The sequence below is a fragment of the Branchiostoma floridae genome, chromosome 8 (assembly GCF_000003815.2).
Source record: "Branchiostoma floridae strain S238N-H82 chromosome 8, Bfl_VNyyK, whole genome shotgun sequence".
Classification (NCBI taxonomy): Eukaryota; Metazoa; Chordata; class Leptocardii; order Amphioxiformes; family Branchiostomatidae; genus Branchiostoma; species Branchiostoma floridae.
Genome location: NC_049986.1, coordinates 3,479,946 through 3,499,772, shown reverse-complemented (window position 1 = coordinate 3,499,772; position 19,827 = coordinate 3,479,946). Strand labels below are relative to the sequence as shown.

General features: G+C 40.3%; 1 protein-coding gene across 1 annotated transcript; it reads left to right on the top strand.

Annotated features, from left to right (window-relative positions):
- The first annotated feature begins 7,977 nt into the window (after positions 1-7,977).
- Positions 7,978-18,026, top strand: LOC118421124 (UDP-glucuronosyltransferase 2C1-like). Its single transcript, XM_035828285.1, has 4 exons — positions 7,978-8,730; positions 13,663-13,882; positions 14,935-15,154; positions 17,665-18,026. Exons 1-4 carry the CDS (start codon positions 7,978-7,980, stop codon positions 17,945-17,947), a joined length of 1,476 nt encoding a protein of 491 aa, XP_035684178.1. The 3' UTR covers positions 17,948-18,026.
- Positions 18,027-19,827: the final 1,801 nt, after the last annotated feature.

The following is a 19,827-nucleotide window of genomic DNA, read 5'->3' as shown; positions in this document are numbered from 1 at the left end:
GAGTGGTGTCTCCTTTCTAGGAAACATCACACGGCGTGGAAAGATGGTAACAGTGCCGTCATGTGGGTTAGTCACAACCAACTGTCCATCCGGTCCAATGGCCAGACCCCACGGGTCTGTAATGTTCGCGACAGTGCGGACAAACTCCCCTTGGCTTGTGAACATGTCTATTCTGTTGTTTCCAATGTTTGCCACAATGATATGACCGAAGGGGTCCATCAAAATATCTCTGGGGGATTTCAGTGGGCCCTTATTGAGTTCCAAATTTCCATAGTGACTGTACTTCTGAATACTTTTGTAGTCCGTCAGCAGGATATTTCCTTCGTTGTCAGATGTCACACCATTGATTCCCATGCCACGCTCTTTACTTAACGCTTGAAAACTCCGAACGAGAGAGCCATTCGGTGAAAAATCATTATTGCATTCCCTCTCCCAATATAACTTTGTTGTTGTGCACGTCTATGGCAATGTGGGGATGGGGATTGAGATTCTGATTCATAAAGCATACATCAAATTTCTTTATAGGCAGCCCGTCCGTACTGTACTGCACGACATAAGCATCAGTATTGTATAAGGCTCTACTGCCCACTACCCATAGATATCCAGGTTTTACGTCAATAGTAACACTGAAAGGATACATTCTTTTATTTTCACCCGGCACTACCGTTGGGAAGAGGCGCAGATATGTCCCATTCACGCTGAAGACTTGAACTCGATTGGGAATCAAGTCAGTCACAAATATCTCACTGTCAGCTGACACAGCCACTCCGTAGTTTTCTTTAAAATTTCCAGGTCCCCTTCCTCTCCCACCAAAGGTGATTTTCTGCATCTTTATGCATCTGTCATGATGTTCTGCAAGGAGTAATAAACACTGTAAGTAAAATAGTCCCTTTCTCTCTCTCTCTCTCTCTCTCTCTCTCTCTCTCTCTCTCTCTCTCAATACAATGAACTAATCCATTTTAATTGGAAGTGACACAAGAAGATTCCATTCTCGCACGGGGGATAACTTTATAAATTTACGGTTGGAACTGATCTTTTTGAATGGGTTAGAGACGGTTGAAATATGCGTTATTTGCCTACAAATGTTTTCTGTCTAGTGGTATATGGATTCCAAACTTGAAAATTCTCACAGTTAATTTAGCATCTTGTCTAGAAACAAAACTTGCAATGCCTATTCGTAAACTATTAGCAAATCAGTATAGACCGGGGCTCTGTAGAACTGTACAGTCATGTAAGTGATTACTTCCTTGAGCAACTATACTTTAATTTCTCTTCTTTCGTCTATATATGTCAAGGTTTCTCATTCGGCCCCCCTTTAGTATTTTCAAAACGGCTTACTGTACGATCACCAAATTTGCAGAGGGTTATATGTTCTTTCAGCTGTATAATTCCTGAAAAGTTATATCATTATGACGTAATTTGTCTTTCAGAAAACACGAAAAATATACACTTAGTAATCTATTTTTGTAAATTGTTGCCAACAATATTCTAGGAAAGTCACTAAGTTTAAGCACAAGCCGTTTCGGATCTATACGACGTCAAAGTTGGCGCAGGTACTTTTAGCCCACGACCCCCGGTTAACTTAAGGTTAAGTGTGCAAATTCTTGGCACAATGACACATATGGACTTTGTCCAGTTTGAACCCTCAATACCCCACACTCAGACAAATTTTACGCTACCCTTACCTTCGCGTTGTGAGCTGTTGGAGACTGTCGGTGGTGTGGGGACAGTACTGCAGCATTCAGTCGGACCAGAGGTAAAGGTAGTAGCCAAAGTCGTTGTCAGCTGTAGAGAGAGGGTCATCTTGTTATTAGTTCATCGTAATTGCTTAGGTTGCACTTAATTTGTTTGACGTTGATTTTCGTCTATTGCACGATGACTCAATAATTTCCACCAATCTGTACTCAATTTGGAAGAATACATTGGGGCCAATTTCAAAAGTATCCTGGAACTAGCTAAAGCCTCATGCCTCCATGAAATCTTTAAAGCTGTGGTAGATTTTATGCAAATAACTACCATATCTAAATAATTTATACATGGTGATGTTCAACATCGACAAACTTACACATGTATAGAATTCCCATCAGTTATCATTTATCTGTTTTGCTTTTGTTGCCTAAATTAGGCAAATTAGTTCGTCCTTTGCATATTAAGTGTCTGTCAATGTTCCAAGTATCATACATTACATGTGCTACATTAACTGAAGTCCAGTTTAATTATATCATACAAGTCCAATTATATCATACAATTTCCTAATTGATAATTCAAATCAACGCATCAATTGCATATCATGTATATCATTATGAGCATCCTTGTTAAACTACTTGCGTGCCTAAAATGATGGATTTGGGTCGTTCCTTCTTCATTTATCCGATTTCGAATTTCTTAACAAAAATCTCCATGCAGTTCCAAATGTCACGTTAGGGAGCTCAAACCTACCCCATCTTGTCCTGATGTCGAAATCTATCTTTCACCCAAATGTCAAGACCATATCATGCTTGGACTTTAAACATCACCATGTATAAATATCATGCCCGAGACAAATTAAAATCAATTATTCTTTCCTTGCGAAACACAGACACACACACACGCGCGCACACACACACACAAACACACACACGTAAACACAAACAGTAGTGAAAATATATCCACAATTACTATTTCATTGAGATAACTATAAGTCAAATGCAAAACTTCATTAACAAAGTGTTCGGAGATTTTGCGTGCCAAAGCTACTAGATCATGAGCTATGGTTTCTGGAGCCCACTGGCGTCTACAGATATCGTTGTGCCCTAGCTCTACGTACACAATGTGAGGACTGGTTTGCTGCAGAATCGGGAACACACTAGCGTAATATTTTGGGATGGTGCAGCCCGGCACGCCATGAAACTGAATGTCTACGTTAGATACCCCAAAATTAGGACAAATTGCTCGTCCGGAGGCTGTCGTAGTACGACGCCGAACGAATGACTTCAGTCGGGATACAAAAGAGTGTCCGGTAATGGCAATGTTCGTAGTTGACCACAAGAACTAGCCTTGTGTATGTAGGACAAAATCTTCACAATACGGCAGAAGCCTACCAAAGGTGGGTCGGTGCTTAAGAATGACCAGAGAAAGACTCCGCCGACGATGCACAACATCAGGATTGTGATCGTTGTAACAGCCACGCACACCCGTTGACGTGTGCACTCTAAAGATAAAACAGCAAGGGAACTAAAAATACATAAATTGGATTCTAGAGCGTTCTGTTAGGAACAAAAATACCCAAATATATAACTCATAGAAAATATTTATCTATAATTGTAAAAATGGGGAAAAAATCATCTTCAGATTTTGGCAACGAGTAGCATATAAAAACATGTTTCATAAACAGGACGAATTGTTTCGGTTTAATATTGATAAGTGTGAGACAAGTTCTGCCTTAAATAAATTGGCACGCAATCAACTGTGCGCATAGTCAAATATGAACACATATCTTGTTTCTAGTTAATCAGTAAAGATTGTTAATTCTATTATGTCTAGATTTTGATACGGTCGTTGTCGAATTTTAAAAGTTGTATTTATGCATCAACATTTAACGTCAATTTATCACTGTCAAGCGATTCTGTGAATGATGGCGCATTTCATGTGTATTTTGCATCTCATATTGAAAACCACATGCCAAGTCAGAAATAAAGCTGAATCTGAATCTTACCCCAAGCTGCAGTGTGTTGGACGTTTGGCACGTACATCGCATTTGGATGAAGCGCATTCGGGAAATTTTGTCTTTCCTCGCTGACATTGTCGGTGGTGTTTGAAGCAGCCATTGGCTTGGAAAAGGCCGATCTTGTTTGGGTATGTCAACCTGGTCCATGTATGCGGCAGCATATGGTTCAATGTCCACGTCATCAGAGGCGACGTTTGTTTGTCCGTTTTGATTTGCAACACCCGTCTTTACAAGTGGGGAATCACTCCCACTGTCGTCATGCACCTGGTATTTAACAACGTATGGCGGGATGACTTCACAGTCGGCTGGCCCATGGGCAGATTCAAGGTCTTCCTGGTATTTCACTGCATATGGCTGGATGCAGAAATTAGCAATATTGTTATCTGATCCGAAGATATCTTCCCCATTGCCAAAATTAGAAGGACTTGCCTGTGCCATGCTTTCTCTCAGTTGTCTGTTATGGCGGCTCTCGGTACGGTTTTCAGTCAGCTTTGTGACAATGCTTGACGTGATGTGATTCCAAGATTTCGTTGGATGGATGGATGGTTGCTGGACTGCCCCGGGCCACACCGAGGTTTCTGCCTGTTGTATCAAACGGGTTGAGCCTTTTCCCCCGCTCGTTTCCGAGTTTTTGCTGCCCTGTCACTCTGAGTATTTGCTATCTCTCGTATACTCAGTGGGAGAAGACGACGGATTTTTCCTATGAAGATAGACGGCTTTAATTAGTCTCGTGGAAATGGTGACGCCTTTGTCGCCTAGCAACAACAGCTCGAACTTTCAAACTGCCTCGAGCATTGGCTTTGTTCGAATCACGTCTGCATAAATACAAACATGTGTGCATCACTCATATACGTGTCACTTTGTTCGTTATCAGACTACTTATTTGCTGTCTACTAATTATACATATTTAGAAGAGCAAAATGAATTTACGCTATGCTTTCTTTAAAATCAGAAAAGATCTTGGTCCAAATGTCATTTTTCATTCATAGTTTGACATTTGTAATATCATAACCAGACAAAAAGTAATCCTCATACCGACTGAACCATACGGGAAAAAAACAATCTATTCGTAGATCAGTCTGGCCACGAGTCATCTTCTGATGCCAGGCAATTCATTTTCGGATGCGCTCGTTGTTTACCTGTTGTTTTCTTTTACTGGCTGTTATTCTTGTGATTCAGCATTATGCCATGATGTACCAGACTGTCTTATTTGGTATGGTGTTTATTATTTCATTGTTTTAACTATAGATCTTTTTGGAACATATAAATGTAAGTATATTACATCTTTGTAAAGTTTCAGATTGAAAACGAGCACAGGAAGTTGTTACACTAAGATTGGCTCAGATGGCTGATTGCATACAAAGTAAAACAGTTTAACAGTCGTATACAGAATTATATACTTAACAAAGAAGGAAAATGAAATATATAGATAAAGCCACATCAAGTTAACTTGTTGGTTCTGGTATTTTTCAGAAAAAAAAAATACGACAGGAGAGTAAACTCTTCTTAAAATTCGAGACGTCTCCGTTTAGGAAATGGCTCATACAAAACAAGAAGGAGACTTAAGTTTTCATCTTAAAGAAAACAAACACTCCTACTACACAGGACCTAGCTCCACCTGCTTGATAATTATTAAAACGTATGCCCTTCTTGAAGAAAAAAAGTTTGCAATAATAACACTGCAATAATAAATGTACCCACATCACAAGGAGCTTATAGCGGTACATACACCTAGTTATCGTAATGGAAATTGTTGAATGGCTTCATGTAATATCATGTTGAAAATTTTCTGAATGGAAGGTGTGGTACGTGATTTTTGTCGCTTTCGAAAAAAATAGGAGTTGGCGATTCAAGTAACCAATTATTCATGCATAGGAGCTCCCGTGGAAGAGTATATTTTTATATATGTGCACTGGGGCTTATTGGGCAAGCTTCGTTTTGTCTGGAATCAATTCACAACATACTAGTTCACTTTGGGGGATAGGTTACTGTTAAAATGTTTCATTTTTGCGCAGGGTTGATTTGGAACAGTCCAATGCTGCGTGGGAAGGGGTATGGCTGAAATGTGCTGTATTTGCTCTCAAGCAAATGTCAGCCTTGCTAGTAAAAATAATGGTGACATAACAGTAGCGCATTAACATACCGGTGACGTAATAACATAAGTGTCGCTGGTCGCCGTCTCCTAGACAAGCTATAATCGCGATATCTGGGTAGACAGATGAATAAAAACGTTGATACATTTAGCTTTTCTACGCGTTACTACGGGAAATGATCTTAAAATGAAATCTTTCTTTCACCGTAGCTGCAACCTTTCAGGCTTAAAACCTCGCCGAGATATGTTAAACATGGCAAAAATATCCCCTCTTCCAACAAAGCACGCAAACGCCTGCAAAAAGGCCGCGAAGGAGGCAACTACATGTTTACCTGAATTCATCAGTCAATTGGAATATTTCTGTATATATGGCCAGAAGCTGAATAATCCAAAACGGTTTCTCTATATTTTTGTTAAAAACGTAACATAAGAAACGAACGACAAAGACACTGTATGGTACGTAGCCGTGTATGTATCCGAAAAGTATATAAAGTTGTGATTGATATCACGTCCCAGGCACGGATAAAATTTCTTCACAATCACAACAAGTTCAGCGATCCTTTAAACGGGGTCAAACGACTGAGTATACATACTAAATACACAGAAGCTCTCTCTTGTCTAATATCTATCCCTTATAGGCCTAGGGAAAAATTATGTTTCCAGGTACCAGCGCTAGGCATATCTTGCAAACCCTATAACTTTTTTTTGTCGGCCGCAAACAGATTAAAGAAATTTTCGACCCGACGACTTTCTGTATTTCACACAATTTACACAGTGTTACAGTTGGGATTTGAATAGTCTGTTATAACGTGTAGTGAACATTGTACTTCTTTGTTAAGTTTCATAATAAATGCTTGTTCATGCATATTGGTACCATTACAATACGATGTTTAATACTAGTGCCTAATGCATTGATGTTGTTGGACCACCTCGGCTAATATGCAAAACAAAGAAAATTGATAAAAGAATTTCTACCTACCGACCCAATTTTCTGTTCTGTTACCTCAAACATATAATTAGTTTTGCTAAGCTTTAGTTTAACTAGTCCACAAAGACACAACATACGGATGTTTTTGCTGGAAGTTTTCATCGGTTGTTCGTTTTTCTTTGATGTTTAACTTACTAGTAGCGCATTCCTGATCTCATAATTTCGTTCATTGTTCGATTTACCGCCTGCTCTTCTTTCGTTCTCTCTAGTATCAAATGTTGTTTACAGTGGCTTATGGGCTTGCTAAAGGATATTGTTGTTGTGTTTTGGGGCGCATGCTTTAAAGACAGGCTTGCATTGAATATTGTCTGCCTAAAAACGCTCAAGGTTTTGTTGAGAGAATGCAGGGGGGCCGAAAGAATGCTGTCACATATTTGATTCTGGTGATGTATTTTATTCAAAATTGCATCCAATATGAGCAAAAATCCTAGGCCTAGTGCACCCTTATCCGCGGTGGGTAATCTATATCCGCGTTGAAAAAACAAACAGGGTATTTAGTGATATAACGTCGACTGTGATTTCAATCTCCCCTCGAGTTTTCTAATGTAGGCATGCTCGGGCATGAGAGTAATAATCCAAATGTCAAACATTATCCTAAATTGAAACCCCCACTTGCTATCTTTAAATGTTGTCAGATCCACATGTCACAGTGCTTTGATGGCAGAATCTGAGACTAGAATCATCTTTAATCATGATAATAAAGCGCTTAATTAGAATCATGCCTGAACGTTCTTCTAACATGCACCGTTTCCTTCAAACACGAGTTCGCTACTGTAGACACGCTTCGATAAAATTGAGACCTCAAGACGATATATTAATGTGGCTTTATCTATGTTTTGAATTGATCCATGTCATTTGTCTCACAAAATACAACACAAACCATAAAAACATTTTCTTATCTTTCACAACAAAGATTCCCAGCAAAAACCATGGTAACAAACGGATTACTTAAAACTACTTACGGAGATTTGCATAACGCTTAGTAGATCGCCCACGGTCCCAGGAGCCCCAGTCGGTTATACAATCATTCGTGGGATAGTACCACATGCAATTGCAACGAACAAAATGGGAGGGAGACCAAAGCTTCACAGCTCTATAATTCGTCTTGTTCTCCTTTGTTTGATGCTCAACGACAAGACCAGTGCAAAGAAGATTTTGATGGTACCATTGCCTATGTTCAATAGCCACTGGATGGTAGCTGCGTCAATCGGGCAGGCATTGGTGGACAAAGGTCATACGGTCTCCGTGATTGTTGAAGAAGACATCGTGGAGAAACGACGAGCAGAGAGGCCTGACTTTACGTTTGAGACATTTCAAGACGATGGATTCGGATCACGCCTTCGGCAATTCCAAGATGACGTCTTTCGGATGGCAGAACCATTGTTCAACTACGATGAGCTAAGACAAAGCAGAAAGGTGTCTGACTGGGCAAGGAAACACTGCGAGTATCTATTGGGACAAGGTGGGCAGGATAGTGACCTGTTGGCGCGATTGAAGACGGCACAATACAATGTTGTCATTTCTGACTATTATTTAAGATGTGGCAGTATAGTGGCAGCATACCTAGAGATCCCTCACATCGCCAACAGTCCCGACGGTGGTAGGTTTTTCGACGAAATAGTTACTGGTGTACCGCTACCTTTGGCATACGTTCCGTCAGTCGAATCAGGATTTACCGATCAAATGACATTTTTGCAAAGAGTGGAGAATGCTTGCCGTTCCAGTGTTTCGATCATGCGTAGAAGCTGGCTTTTCTCTAACGTATATAACGATCTGGTCCATAAGTATGTGAGTGAGAAAGACACTATCCATAGTCTGACGTCACGCACGGACCTGTGGCTGTACCAGACGGACACGGTGCTGGGTTTCCCCCGTCCCTCCATGCCCAACATGGTCCAGGTTGGTGGGCTGATGGCAGGCCGTCCCGTCGGTCCTCTCTCGGAGGTAAGTGTTTTTTTTTGTTATTTACAAAAGGTGCCACCCAGCGAAAATCAAATCTACAAAACAATAAATATGACATGAAATCGAATGTTAGAGTCCATTCAAAGTCACCATGAGGGTTTTTAGGTGATATTTGTAATAAGTCTGAATTATTTTGAATAAAAGAATATCTAAATCACAATAATTGAATTATTTTCAAAAAATGACTAAGAAAATAGTCATCTATTTGAATTCCTTTGAATATTTTAGAAACATTTTGAAAGTAACTGTGCAAAAATATCTTTATTTAGAATAATTGTGAAACCTCTGTGTGATTCTTTCACTGTTACAAATATTTACAAATATTTGTAAACTTTGCAAATGGTAAAATTAGTTTATTGCCCCCATAAAAGTAAGCCCTATTGTTGCCTCTGTATATTTTTAGATTTCACGTCTGGGCACTGGTGAATCCTTTATGGTGGGCCATTGTTGCATGACACCCAACCATACTTTGCAAGGATATGTGAATTGCTATCTTCCTAAACCACTGACCCATTTACAAAATTCTACAAAAAAAGGTAAAAAATGGTAAATCATGGTAGAATGCTGTTATCATTATTAAAAAACCATTAAAATTATCCAGTTCCACATTATAATTATTTCCAAAGTTTTACAGGACCGGAGAAATATGTATTAAGTTGAAACAGTGTTAAAAATATTTCTAAAGTATCAAATGTCCTAGACATATGATTACAAAACTTTAAAATCAAGTCTAAACAATGGCATCAAACATCCGCACGGTGACTTGGAATCGACTCTAAAGTATACAAAGACATTTATTTTAAAAAAATGTGAAAGAAAAAGTGAAGCTCCTCCTCCCTACACTCATGCTGATCGCAATTGTTTCCTTAGAGTTGGACTGCAACACTTCAGAAAGTGTCTATTGTATTATTCGGTTCCTTTATTTCATCTAATACAGAAAAGTGACAGCGCGTATTTGTAATATCAGTTTTCAGTAGCATGGAAGTGTGTGAAAGGAGCGTTTCTGGCGATGATTTTTGAATCATGGGTTGATGGTGGTTGCATGATTTTCATGTTTAATTTGGGGCTTCCTGTAGCTGGTTTTTAAACTTGACACTTGGTTGCATTTTGTTTGTGCTTGGGGAGTATCCGGCGCCGTATCTCATGATCTAATCGCACGATTGCAATAAGGTACATGGGTACGCGGTTGGTGGCGGTTGCCTGATGATCGGGTTTAATTTTGGGCCTCCTGCAGCTGGTAATTGAACTTGACATTGCAGGTTGCCTTTTGTTTGTGCGTGGGGCATTTTCGGTGCAGAGTCTCCAGAATGCTATGCGCAATTGTGATGATAATTGGTTTATGGGTTGGTGTTGGTGTCCAGATAGTCGGGTTTGATTTTTGGCCTCCTATTGCTTGAACTTGATACTGTAGGTTGATCATATTCGTATGGTTGGCGCGTCCCCACAAAAAGCTGCTTGGTTGTGAATACAGACATGGTTTGGTTTGGGTTGCCATGTGATTTTTACTGGTGGGAATGGGCCTATGCCAATCAATGTATCGGGTTACTTTGTTTCCCCTATTTTAGTGGCAACAGTGTCTCCTGTCATAAGACATAAGACAGGTTTCCTTAATCAGTTGCTGTATTGGTCTAATTGTGGTGCTTATTATTCTTTGTGTTGCTCTTAGAGCTGTATAGTGCCCTGTTGAAAGTTCTGCTGCAAGTTTCTGTGCCTGTTGGATAATCATGGTTAGAAAGAAGAAGATAGGGCTTTTAAAAGTAATGAAAATATTATTGCCATGATGACGATTGGGGTGAACAACAATACAGCTCAAATCAGAAATAGACTGGAACTTCCCTGGCACAATATACTACCCCACCTGTAAGTTGCATAAACCTACAGCCAGCAGAAATGTAATATCCCCGCTTCAGCACAATGGTCTGCCAGTAACCTAAACCTACAGCTGAGCACTACAGTGTGTAGTGGAGAATAAAAAAAATAAGGAAAACCCTACTGTTTCCAGCACTTTCGTCCTTGAATGACTTTCTTGCACCAAACCCACATGGCTGTCCTACTTCGTAATATTCTAGTCCTTGGATAGTATAATAGGCCTTGAACAGTTATATTTGGCTCTGAATATGATAACCATTTGGATGCCATCATTCAAGATAATGACCTCTATATTAAGTATTTCCTGTCTGCCCGTGGCCTATGGCTTGAACAAGCTCTAGAAAAGAAAATGTTCCCTTCATAACAAAACATAACAACCAAGACAATGTGATTCATTGTACAGAGTTTCCCTGTCTACGACTAGTTTCAAAAGACAAATTCCTCCAGGGAGCCAATGTGACCTAGTTTCCACCATTGCATACCCGAGATACATCTGGTACAGATTTGAGGGGAGGGGGGATTTGCATACCCAGCATACAGTGGATTGCTAGCATTCCTGTGGAAAAATGCCTGTGCAATTTCTAGATTTTTTGTAGACTGAACCCGATATATAGTAACCTAAACCTACAGCTGAGCACTACAGTGTGTAGTGGAGAATAAAAAAAAATAAGGAAAACCCTACTGTTTCCAGCACTTTCGTCCTTGAATGACTTTCTTGCACCAAACCCACATGGCTGTCCTACTTCGTAATATTCTAGTCCTTTGATAGTATAATAGGCCTTGAACAGTTATATTTGGCTCTGAATATGATAACCATTTGGATGCCATCATTCAAGATAATGACCTCTATATGAAGTATTTCCTGTCTGCCCTTGGCCTATGGCTTGAACAAGCTCAAGAAAAGAAAATGTACCCTTCATAACAAAACATAACAACCAAGACAATGTGATTCATTGTACAGAGTTTCCCTGTCTACGACTAGTTTCAGAAGACAAATTCCTCCAGGGAGCCAATGTGACCTAGTTTCCACCATTGCATACCCGAGATACATCTGGTACAGATTTGGGGGGAGGGGGGATTTGCATACCCAGCATACAGTGGATTGCTAGCATTCCTGTGGAAAAATGCCTGTGCAATTTCTAGAATTTTTGCCGACTGAACCCGATATATACCATTTGACGACTCTCCCGAGGCGTCGTCAAAATCAAAACAAGCGTGCGTGAGCCAAAGAGAAAGGGCAAATGTGTATGATTTTTGTAAAGCCGATATATGTACTTTGTGCCATCATTGTGTGAGGGTGACAGGACTTGGCCTGATCCCTGCTGTGATGTACGAATGATTCAGGCAACGAAAAGTTCAACTCGACTCGACTTTATTCTCTTTCAACTCCACAGTTGATGGCTGTGTTGATCGCTAGAGGCTGTCCCTTCTCTCTCTCAATTGGCAAAGTCCACTTTCTGGCGCTGAGTTCCCAATTTTCCAGATCTTTTCAATCACTCAACGGCGGTACGAACTTCGGTCGTCGAGGGACTTCTTCACAACTTCGTTTCGGCACAAGGAAAACTACTGTTTTGTTCGGCACGGGACTACTGCCACGGCACGAAACTGCCGCGGCACGAGACTGCTGCCTTTCTCGACACGAAACGACAGCACTCTCTGAATCAAGTGTTTCCTTTTTATCTTCTAAATTTTGGGCTGGGTCAAGACCAAATACGGCTAATCTTAAGCGAATCTTTAGAATCTGATTGGCCCTGGAAACATGTAAATGTTGACTATTACTTCACAAAAGTCCTGAACTCAAGTGACATTGAATGGCAAGGCGTAAGAAAACCAGAAAATTTCTTATTAAAAAGCTCCTCGGAGTATTCACCTGAGGGTCAAACCGGAGGGTTCGTGAACTTCTGACTAATCAACCCTCGGGCTATACACCCCTTGGAACTGCTTTAGGCACAACTAAGGTTCGAATGCAGCTGTCAAACTTTCTGGACTGTACCAACTCAGAGAGAGAGAAAGAGCAACAGGTACCCTGTCACTCTAGACCACTGCACATCACCAAGAAATCATCATAACATTCGAACCCGACTTCTGTCAGTCTCCATTGTTATCCTAAACTATGAGCACGACTTCTCACAAGAATGCTCTCATGTTTCAAACGGGAACCGTCCCTTAGTTTTGCTAACATAGGAGTTTTCTACGTGGGTTAAATGATCGATCGACAACTAGGGACACGGCGTGGTCACTAACTTATCCGTTAGCACTTGCTAACTTTTGTACTGATGGTCAAATTAAATAGTGTGTCCTGAGTGTTTTATATGTGTTTCATTTTGGTTGTTATGGTGGTTAGTCTTGGTTGGTGGATCACATTTACTACGCTAGACAGTGTACTTCTCGAATCCAAGACTTGTTGTTAGCTGTGGTACCATATTTTGTCATTTCAACGTTTATTGTGTCTACTTTGAATTTGGCAGCTTGTTTTTCAAACCATCTTGCTTTCTTTTCGCGCTATCTCGTTGTTGTTGCAGTCTGCATAGGATCTCATCCATAAAATTTACTTGCTGTGGCCTTATGTGAGATTTTCTTTCCTTCAGTATCATAACAGATAGTCGTTGAGTTAAGTCTCAATCAACTTAGGGGTATAGAGTTATTATGTGGTCCCATGCCTTGTCTATATTGGGGACGGGGGGGGGGGTAATTTCTACGTGACATTAAGGAAAGTCGCGAGCTTTTCCCAAGGACACAGTGTGGGGGCACGGCAGATATCGAACCCAGAACCTCTTGGCAAACGCTCTACCAGTCACGAGTGCACGCCACACTGCGCGTATGACGTAGGCTGTACGTTGTTCAGGGTTTAATGAGGAATGTTATTCTTGCTTTGAAACAGTATCATGTAAACACCACAATTTTGTGTTCCCAACATCTTAAACCAAACAAACAAACAAAAAACGAACGTCATACCCACCGTAAAACCCAGGGCTTTATTCTCTACAAAAAGACCGGTGGATAGTGTTCTGATTAAGCCTTACTGAGTGTAATTTATTTCTTTAGGACATGGAGGATTTTATGCAGTCATCAGGATACGACGGAGTGATCGTTGTCAGCTTCGGGTCAATGGTCCATACGATGTCGACGGAAAGGAAAGAAATGTTCGCGGCAGTCTTCGCGCGGCTCCGACAGAAGGTGGTGTGGCGGTACGCGGGAGAGAAGCCGGCCGGTCTGGGTAACAACACCAAGCTGATGTCCTGGCTGCCTCAGAATGACTTACTGGGTGGGTAACGAAAACAATCCCATTGCAATGTTGTTATTCACATCCAGGACCTTCTGTAACCTTCAGATGAATCCTGACTGCCACTATTACGCATTGCAACTAAGGTGTCGCTGCTAACAGTGATATCCCAACCATAAATAATTGTCATAAAATACGGTTCTAATGTAAACAAAATGTACCTAAAAGCTGATATAGCTATCATATATATATTATCAGCCTTATGGCAGCACAACTTGTTATGCTGTCTCAATGCTGTCCCTTGGCGGCGCCTATCTCCTCTCCGCGGCAGGCCATGGTGAATGATGCGAATGACCGTACGGCTGATACGAAACGGCGGTGCGCTAGGCCTCCGTCCTGGTGATTTGTAGTGGCTCACCAACTCCAGACAGAATGTTTTGCTCCATCGCGCACCGCACCATCGTACGTGTGGTGGGTTCTTAGCGTGCTTGAGGTGTGCCTCACCCCAACCACGGTACCTCTATTTAGCGTCCTATCCGAGGGACGGCCCTAGACGAAGCTAGGTACTCATTTTCACCTGAGTAAAGTGACGAAAGCCGTGTAATGTGCCTATCCCAAGAGCACAAGATCTGTGACCGGCCTGGATTTAACTCGAGACCTGCCAATAGCAACATCAGTGATGTCAAAGAAATCAGCTGGGTTCCGCTTATATACACCACTTTGAATTTTCAAAAAATACTTTTTTTCAGGACGAAATAGCAAGACAATGGAAATAGATTAAAAACCTTTACGTTTTTGGTGTAAAAATTACAAGGTAGTTACAAATACTAAAGGATAATAGAATCTATATGATCTTATTCATATCTAATTATAAGAAATATTCTACGAAATATTCTATTTATGTAAGAACATAGCAGTAATATAGCAGTAAACGTGAAGAATACATTGCTAGAACCGAAATTAGTGGTTTTCGTCAAAACTATGTGTCAATAAACGGTTTCCATTGCAACACGGCAAGTTTTCGGAAACCCGAGGCTGTTTTCATTCCACAAGTAATTTTTGCTGACAAAATTCATATTTTTCATGCCTCGCAGCTCACTCCAAGACCCGGGCATTCGTCAATCATGCTGGGTTAAACGGGGTGTATGAGGCCCTGTACCACGGCGTGCCCATGGTTTGTTTCCCGTTGTTCGGGGACAATCCTGGCAACGCCGCCCGGGTGGTGGCCAGGGGACTGGGGGTGAGTTTGGACTTCAGGACGGTCACCTCGGATCAGTTGTACCAGGCTCTTCTTCATGTTCTCACCAACAACAGGTATTGCTGAATTGAATGTTTTATCTAGATATGCTTTAGGTCTAGTCCGACAAATCCTTTGGTATACTTGGATTCATAAACCATTCTACTTGTTAATTGTATACAATGACTATTATGAATTGATTGTTGATCAGTAAAAAAAAAAAATACTGAAGCGGCCACCAGAGAGTCCACAAGATTAAAGATATTTTGTTTGTTTGGGATGGGCATTGTAGTTTATATCCGAATGATTTCAATATATAGTAATTTATTGTCAGTTGCAATTATACTTGTATGTACTATATGCGATGTTTAGCATTCTATGTGACAAGCACTATATTTAATTCCATGACTTTTCCGCACCAACGCCAAACATTGCGTTGCCTGGGAAAATGTTGACACGTTTGTTTTGTGATTCTCTAATTTGTTGCCATTTTGTCTGGTCCTTGAGTGTAAACTTTGTTGACAAATGGCTAATTATGGGGATGTAACCAAATCAACAACATTGGTGTGAACTGTGCTCACGTTTCACGACTTGCTGTGCCATATATAAATCTGGCACAATCAATTAATAGAGGGGGATGGGGGAACATATTGTATGTACTATGCAATAGATAACAACGTTCTTAATAATCAAGTCATCTACAATAACATCTGATGTTTCGGTGGTAACTTAATATACATAAACAATAATAAAAAAAATTCAACAATTCTCAAATTATACTCATGAATATCCTCCTCATCGCAATTCGGGACATTGTGCCCTCACAAAGATTACATTTGGTCACTGAAAAGTCGCTTGTTGTGAATATCCTAGTTGTGAATAAAGAAATATTTTACGCAAGACAAGAGATACGTAAGCTACTGGATGGATTTTGAAACGGTCAGATCTAGACGTTTCAGACAACACATGTGTGGCTCAACCAGTAAGGTGTTTGGCCCGATACCCCGAGGTTTGGGGTTGGAGACAAGTTTAACGGCTGTACCCTTTGGCTGTACCCTAAAAATTCACAAGTTGATCGATTAACAAAATTTGACCTGCTCCGTTCCGGCCGGAAACCACCTCCCAAATATCATCATGACTTCGCGACTTATGCATGTTAACATAAAACACCAAAAACATTACCTTCTTAGCGAAGGTAATAACAAGTACATAGGTAACTAGAGTTCCACGAACACATACCTTTGCCAAATAAACCAGGTTCGTTATGTACAATGATGTCTGTAGATATAAACATATTACTCATTACATCTTATTTTATATGTCTGGAGTTGGTTCATAAAATTTCGCCATTAATTATGCCAATTAGAAACCCAATTTACGTTATTCATATTAAATTTTCTCAAGCATACCGGCTCATGCAGTTCCAAAATAGACGTTAGGGGACCCACACATACACCTCTTACTTTCTGCCCTCTTTATCATGGAGTGCGGTGGATTTATGGACTTTCCTCATTTATTATGCAAATCAGCTGGTAATTTGCATAATAAGTATCCCATTATGTAAGTATTAACTTAGACTATCTACATACCAGAAAGGGGATGATGACCTCAAATGCATGATTAATGTGTATTCACATTTCTCTCTTTCTCAGCTGCATATGTGACAAGTTTGACAGTCCTATCATGGAATGCAGTGCATTTATAAACTTTCCTTATTAATTATGCAAATTAGCTGTTGATTCGCATAATTAGCGTCATGTAATCATCATGTAATTCTTCACTAAGGCTATCTGCATATTAAAAATCATGACGATCCGTCAACAAATTCATATTTTCCATTTATTATGCAAATGAAGACCTCATTTGCATGATTAATATGTATTGAACTTTCTCTCTTTCTCAGCTACATATATGACAAGTTTAAAAGACCTATCATAGAATGCAGTGGTTTTATAAACTTTCCTCATTGATTATGCAAATTAGCTGATGATTTGCATAATAAGCATTACATTTTGTAAGTAATCACTTAAGCCATCCACATACCAAAAATCATGATGATCCGTCAACACGTTCTTAAGTTATTCTAGTCCAAAGTTTGAAAAGAAACCGGCGCCTGCAGTTCCGAGAAAGCCGCTCGGGGGCCCAAACTCACAACATTTACTCTCTGCTCCAAGAGCTATCTACCAATTTAAAAATCACGACCACAGCATCTCCAGAACACGTGTTATCAAAAATGGAAGTTCCGCTGCAGTACCTTAGGCAGCCGCTAGGGGGCCTAGTATCGAACTTGACCTTCGTTTTCCTGACACCTTCCCACCTACCAAATATCATCAGGATCCATCCAAGGCTTCAAGGAGTTATGCTGGTGACAGACAGACAGACAGACAGACAGCCTAAAACATAACCTTGCCATTCTGGCAAAGGTAATAATGAATTGGGGTTATTGGGCAGTTGCATTTTTGGCTGAAGAAAATATAACATGTGCTTGTTGTACCTTTGAAAACCACGAAGTCACCTCAAGCCTGCTCAATATGATCTTGTTATCATCAATTTCTTATCTGTTGTTTTAATTCTTAACCTCAAGTAGCTATCGTGAGACGGCAGCCCGCCTGTCACGTCTGCACCGTGACCAGCCCCAGTCACCCATGGAGCGGGCCGTCTGGTGGATAGAACACGTCATCAAACATGGCGGACTGCCCCATCTCCGCGCACGCACCGTGGAGCTGCCGTGGTACCAGTACTACCAACTGGACGTGGCTGCGTTCCTGTTGGGCATCTGTTCAGCTGTTCTGGGGACCCTGTGGTACAGCTGTTCATTTGTCTGTAGAAAGGTTTGCTGTAAAAGAGGCGGCAAACTCAAGTCACAATAAAAATTACATATTTTTCAGCCTTTTGACATTAAAGAATATGGATATCAATTGAGTGAAAACATTTACATTGTGTTATCGTTCGAACAATAACAATATCTAGCTTAACCCTATCTAGACCAGGGGGGGGGGGGGCTAAAAGTGCCTGCGCCAACTTTGACGTCGTATAACTGGCGAACGACGTGTGCTAGGACTACGAAACTTGGTGAATTTTCCTAAAATATTGTTGGCAACAATTCTGTGAAAAAAAAATTAGTTTGTGATTTTTCTTGTCGCCATGGCAACGGGTTTCTGACAGGCATATTTTCCCAAATTTACCAATTTCAGTTTGAATTATGGGATTTCATGGTTTTATTGCTAGATCAAACTTGTTTATTAATATCATTAACATCCTGTGCAATTTTAAGTCACATTTCAAATCAAATATTCATCATTTATGCTAATTTGATGACGTCATGGGTCAAAATCCAAGATGGCGGACAATGTCATTTTCAACGATAAATACATGCAATTTTTGCTAAAATACCGTCAAAATCTTTTATTTTCTTACAAAACACAATTACTTGATCATTTATAGTCCATTTCTATTGGATTTTGGGGTTATATGTGGAAAAAGTCGTATTTTAGAAAACTCAAGCTTGTCGATCCAAGATGGCGGACAAATTACTGTCATTTTCTGACGTCATATAGACATCAGTGTCGTCGTCATTGGCAACAAAAGTCTTGGCAGACTTAGACACAAATAAGATAAGCTTTATAGTCATCATTTTGTTCAATACATTTAAGTATAGCGGAAATTTCATATTTTGACGATTTTAGCCCAAAATATGACATTATGACGTCATGATTACGTCATATTAGGTCATAACTATACCAAAAATACAGGAAATATAACACTTTACTAGTACATCATTCCCTCCAAATTTGGTAATCGTAACCCAAGCCGTTTTGAAACTACGAAGGGGGGGGGGGTCAAAAGAGCCCCCCTTGGTCCCAGGAATCCCAAAAAAGCCTGGTCTAGATAAGGTTAAAGACCAAGATTTCACCAGTTTCCGAACAAAACCTCACTAAAAACTGATTTTCTTTTCTTATCAATATCAACAACCAGATACAGATTGAAATAAACTCTTCCGGAAAACCCCGGCAAAATGGACTCTCCCATGATATTCATTTACTCCTAGTACGAAAACTACCCCTACACTAAATTCCATGTCATTCGGCTTTCATACCATGAAGTAGAAGAAACTGGTGTTTGTATGAATGTTAATGATTTTCTACGGACATATGTTTAAGGCATTTCTGTGCTATATTTCTGGTTATTAAATATCTTGTAGTATTACGAGACAAGGGCTCAAAATAACATATTTTGGTCTGATACTGACCAAAGTACAACTATTAGAGGCCTACACAAGATAGAAAACAAACGTCTGAGGTACTTGCTAACTGTACCTTGAGTGAAATTTCAGGTCATGTTCCCAACAATGAAAAAGAACTGACGTCATTTGGAGATCCAAACGTCATCCCACTCCAAAATGGATGTTTTGAACTAGACCCATATGGTCTCAGAACACAGTATTTATACGCGACCCCCGTCCCCAAAAGTAGTTCGGGTTAAAATAGTGCACCGCTGTACTTGCAAAGGCCGTAGTTATTCTTCCGTGCACAACAGCGAGGTGGAAACTGTGGTAAATGGTAGAGGAATATATCGTTGTTGACACTGTATAAATTGGATTACGTTGCTTCTTCGGCCGGCGGGAATTTGCGCATTGATACTGTTACCGGCACTTCCTGGTCGTCGCCTGCAGTTCCATGACCTCCGCTGGGGGTCAAATCAAAGTGTCTTTTATAGAAAAACGAGCAGGCAAATCTATGCTCATTTTCAG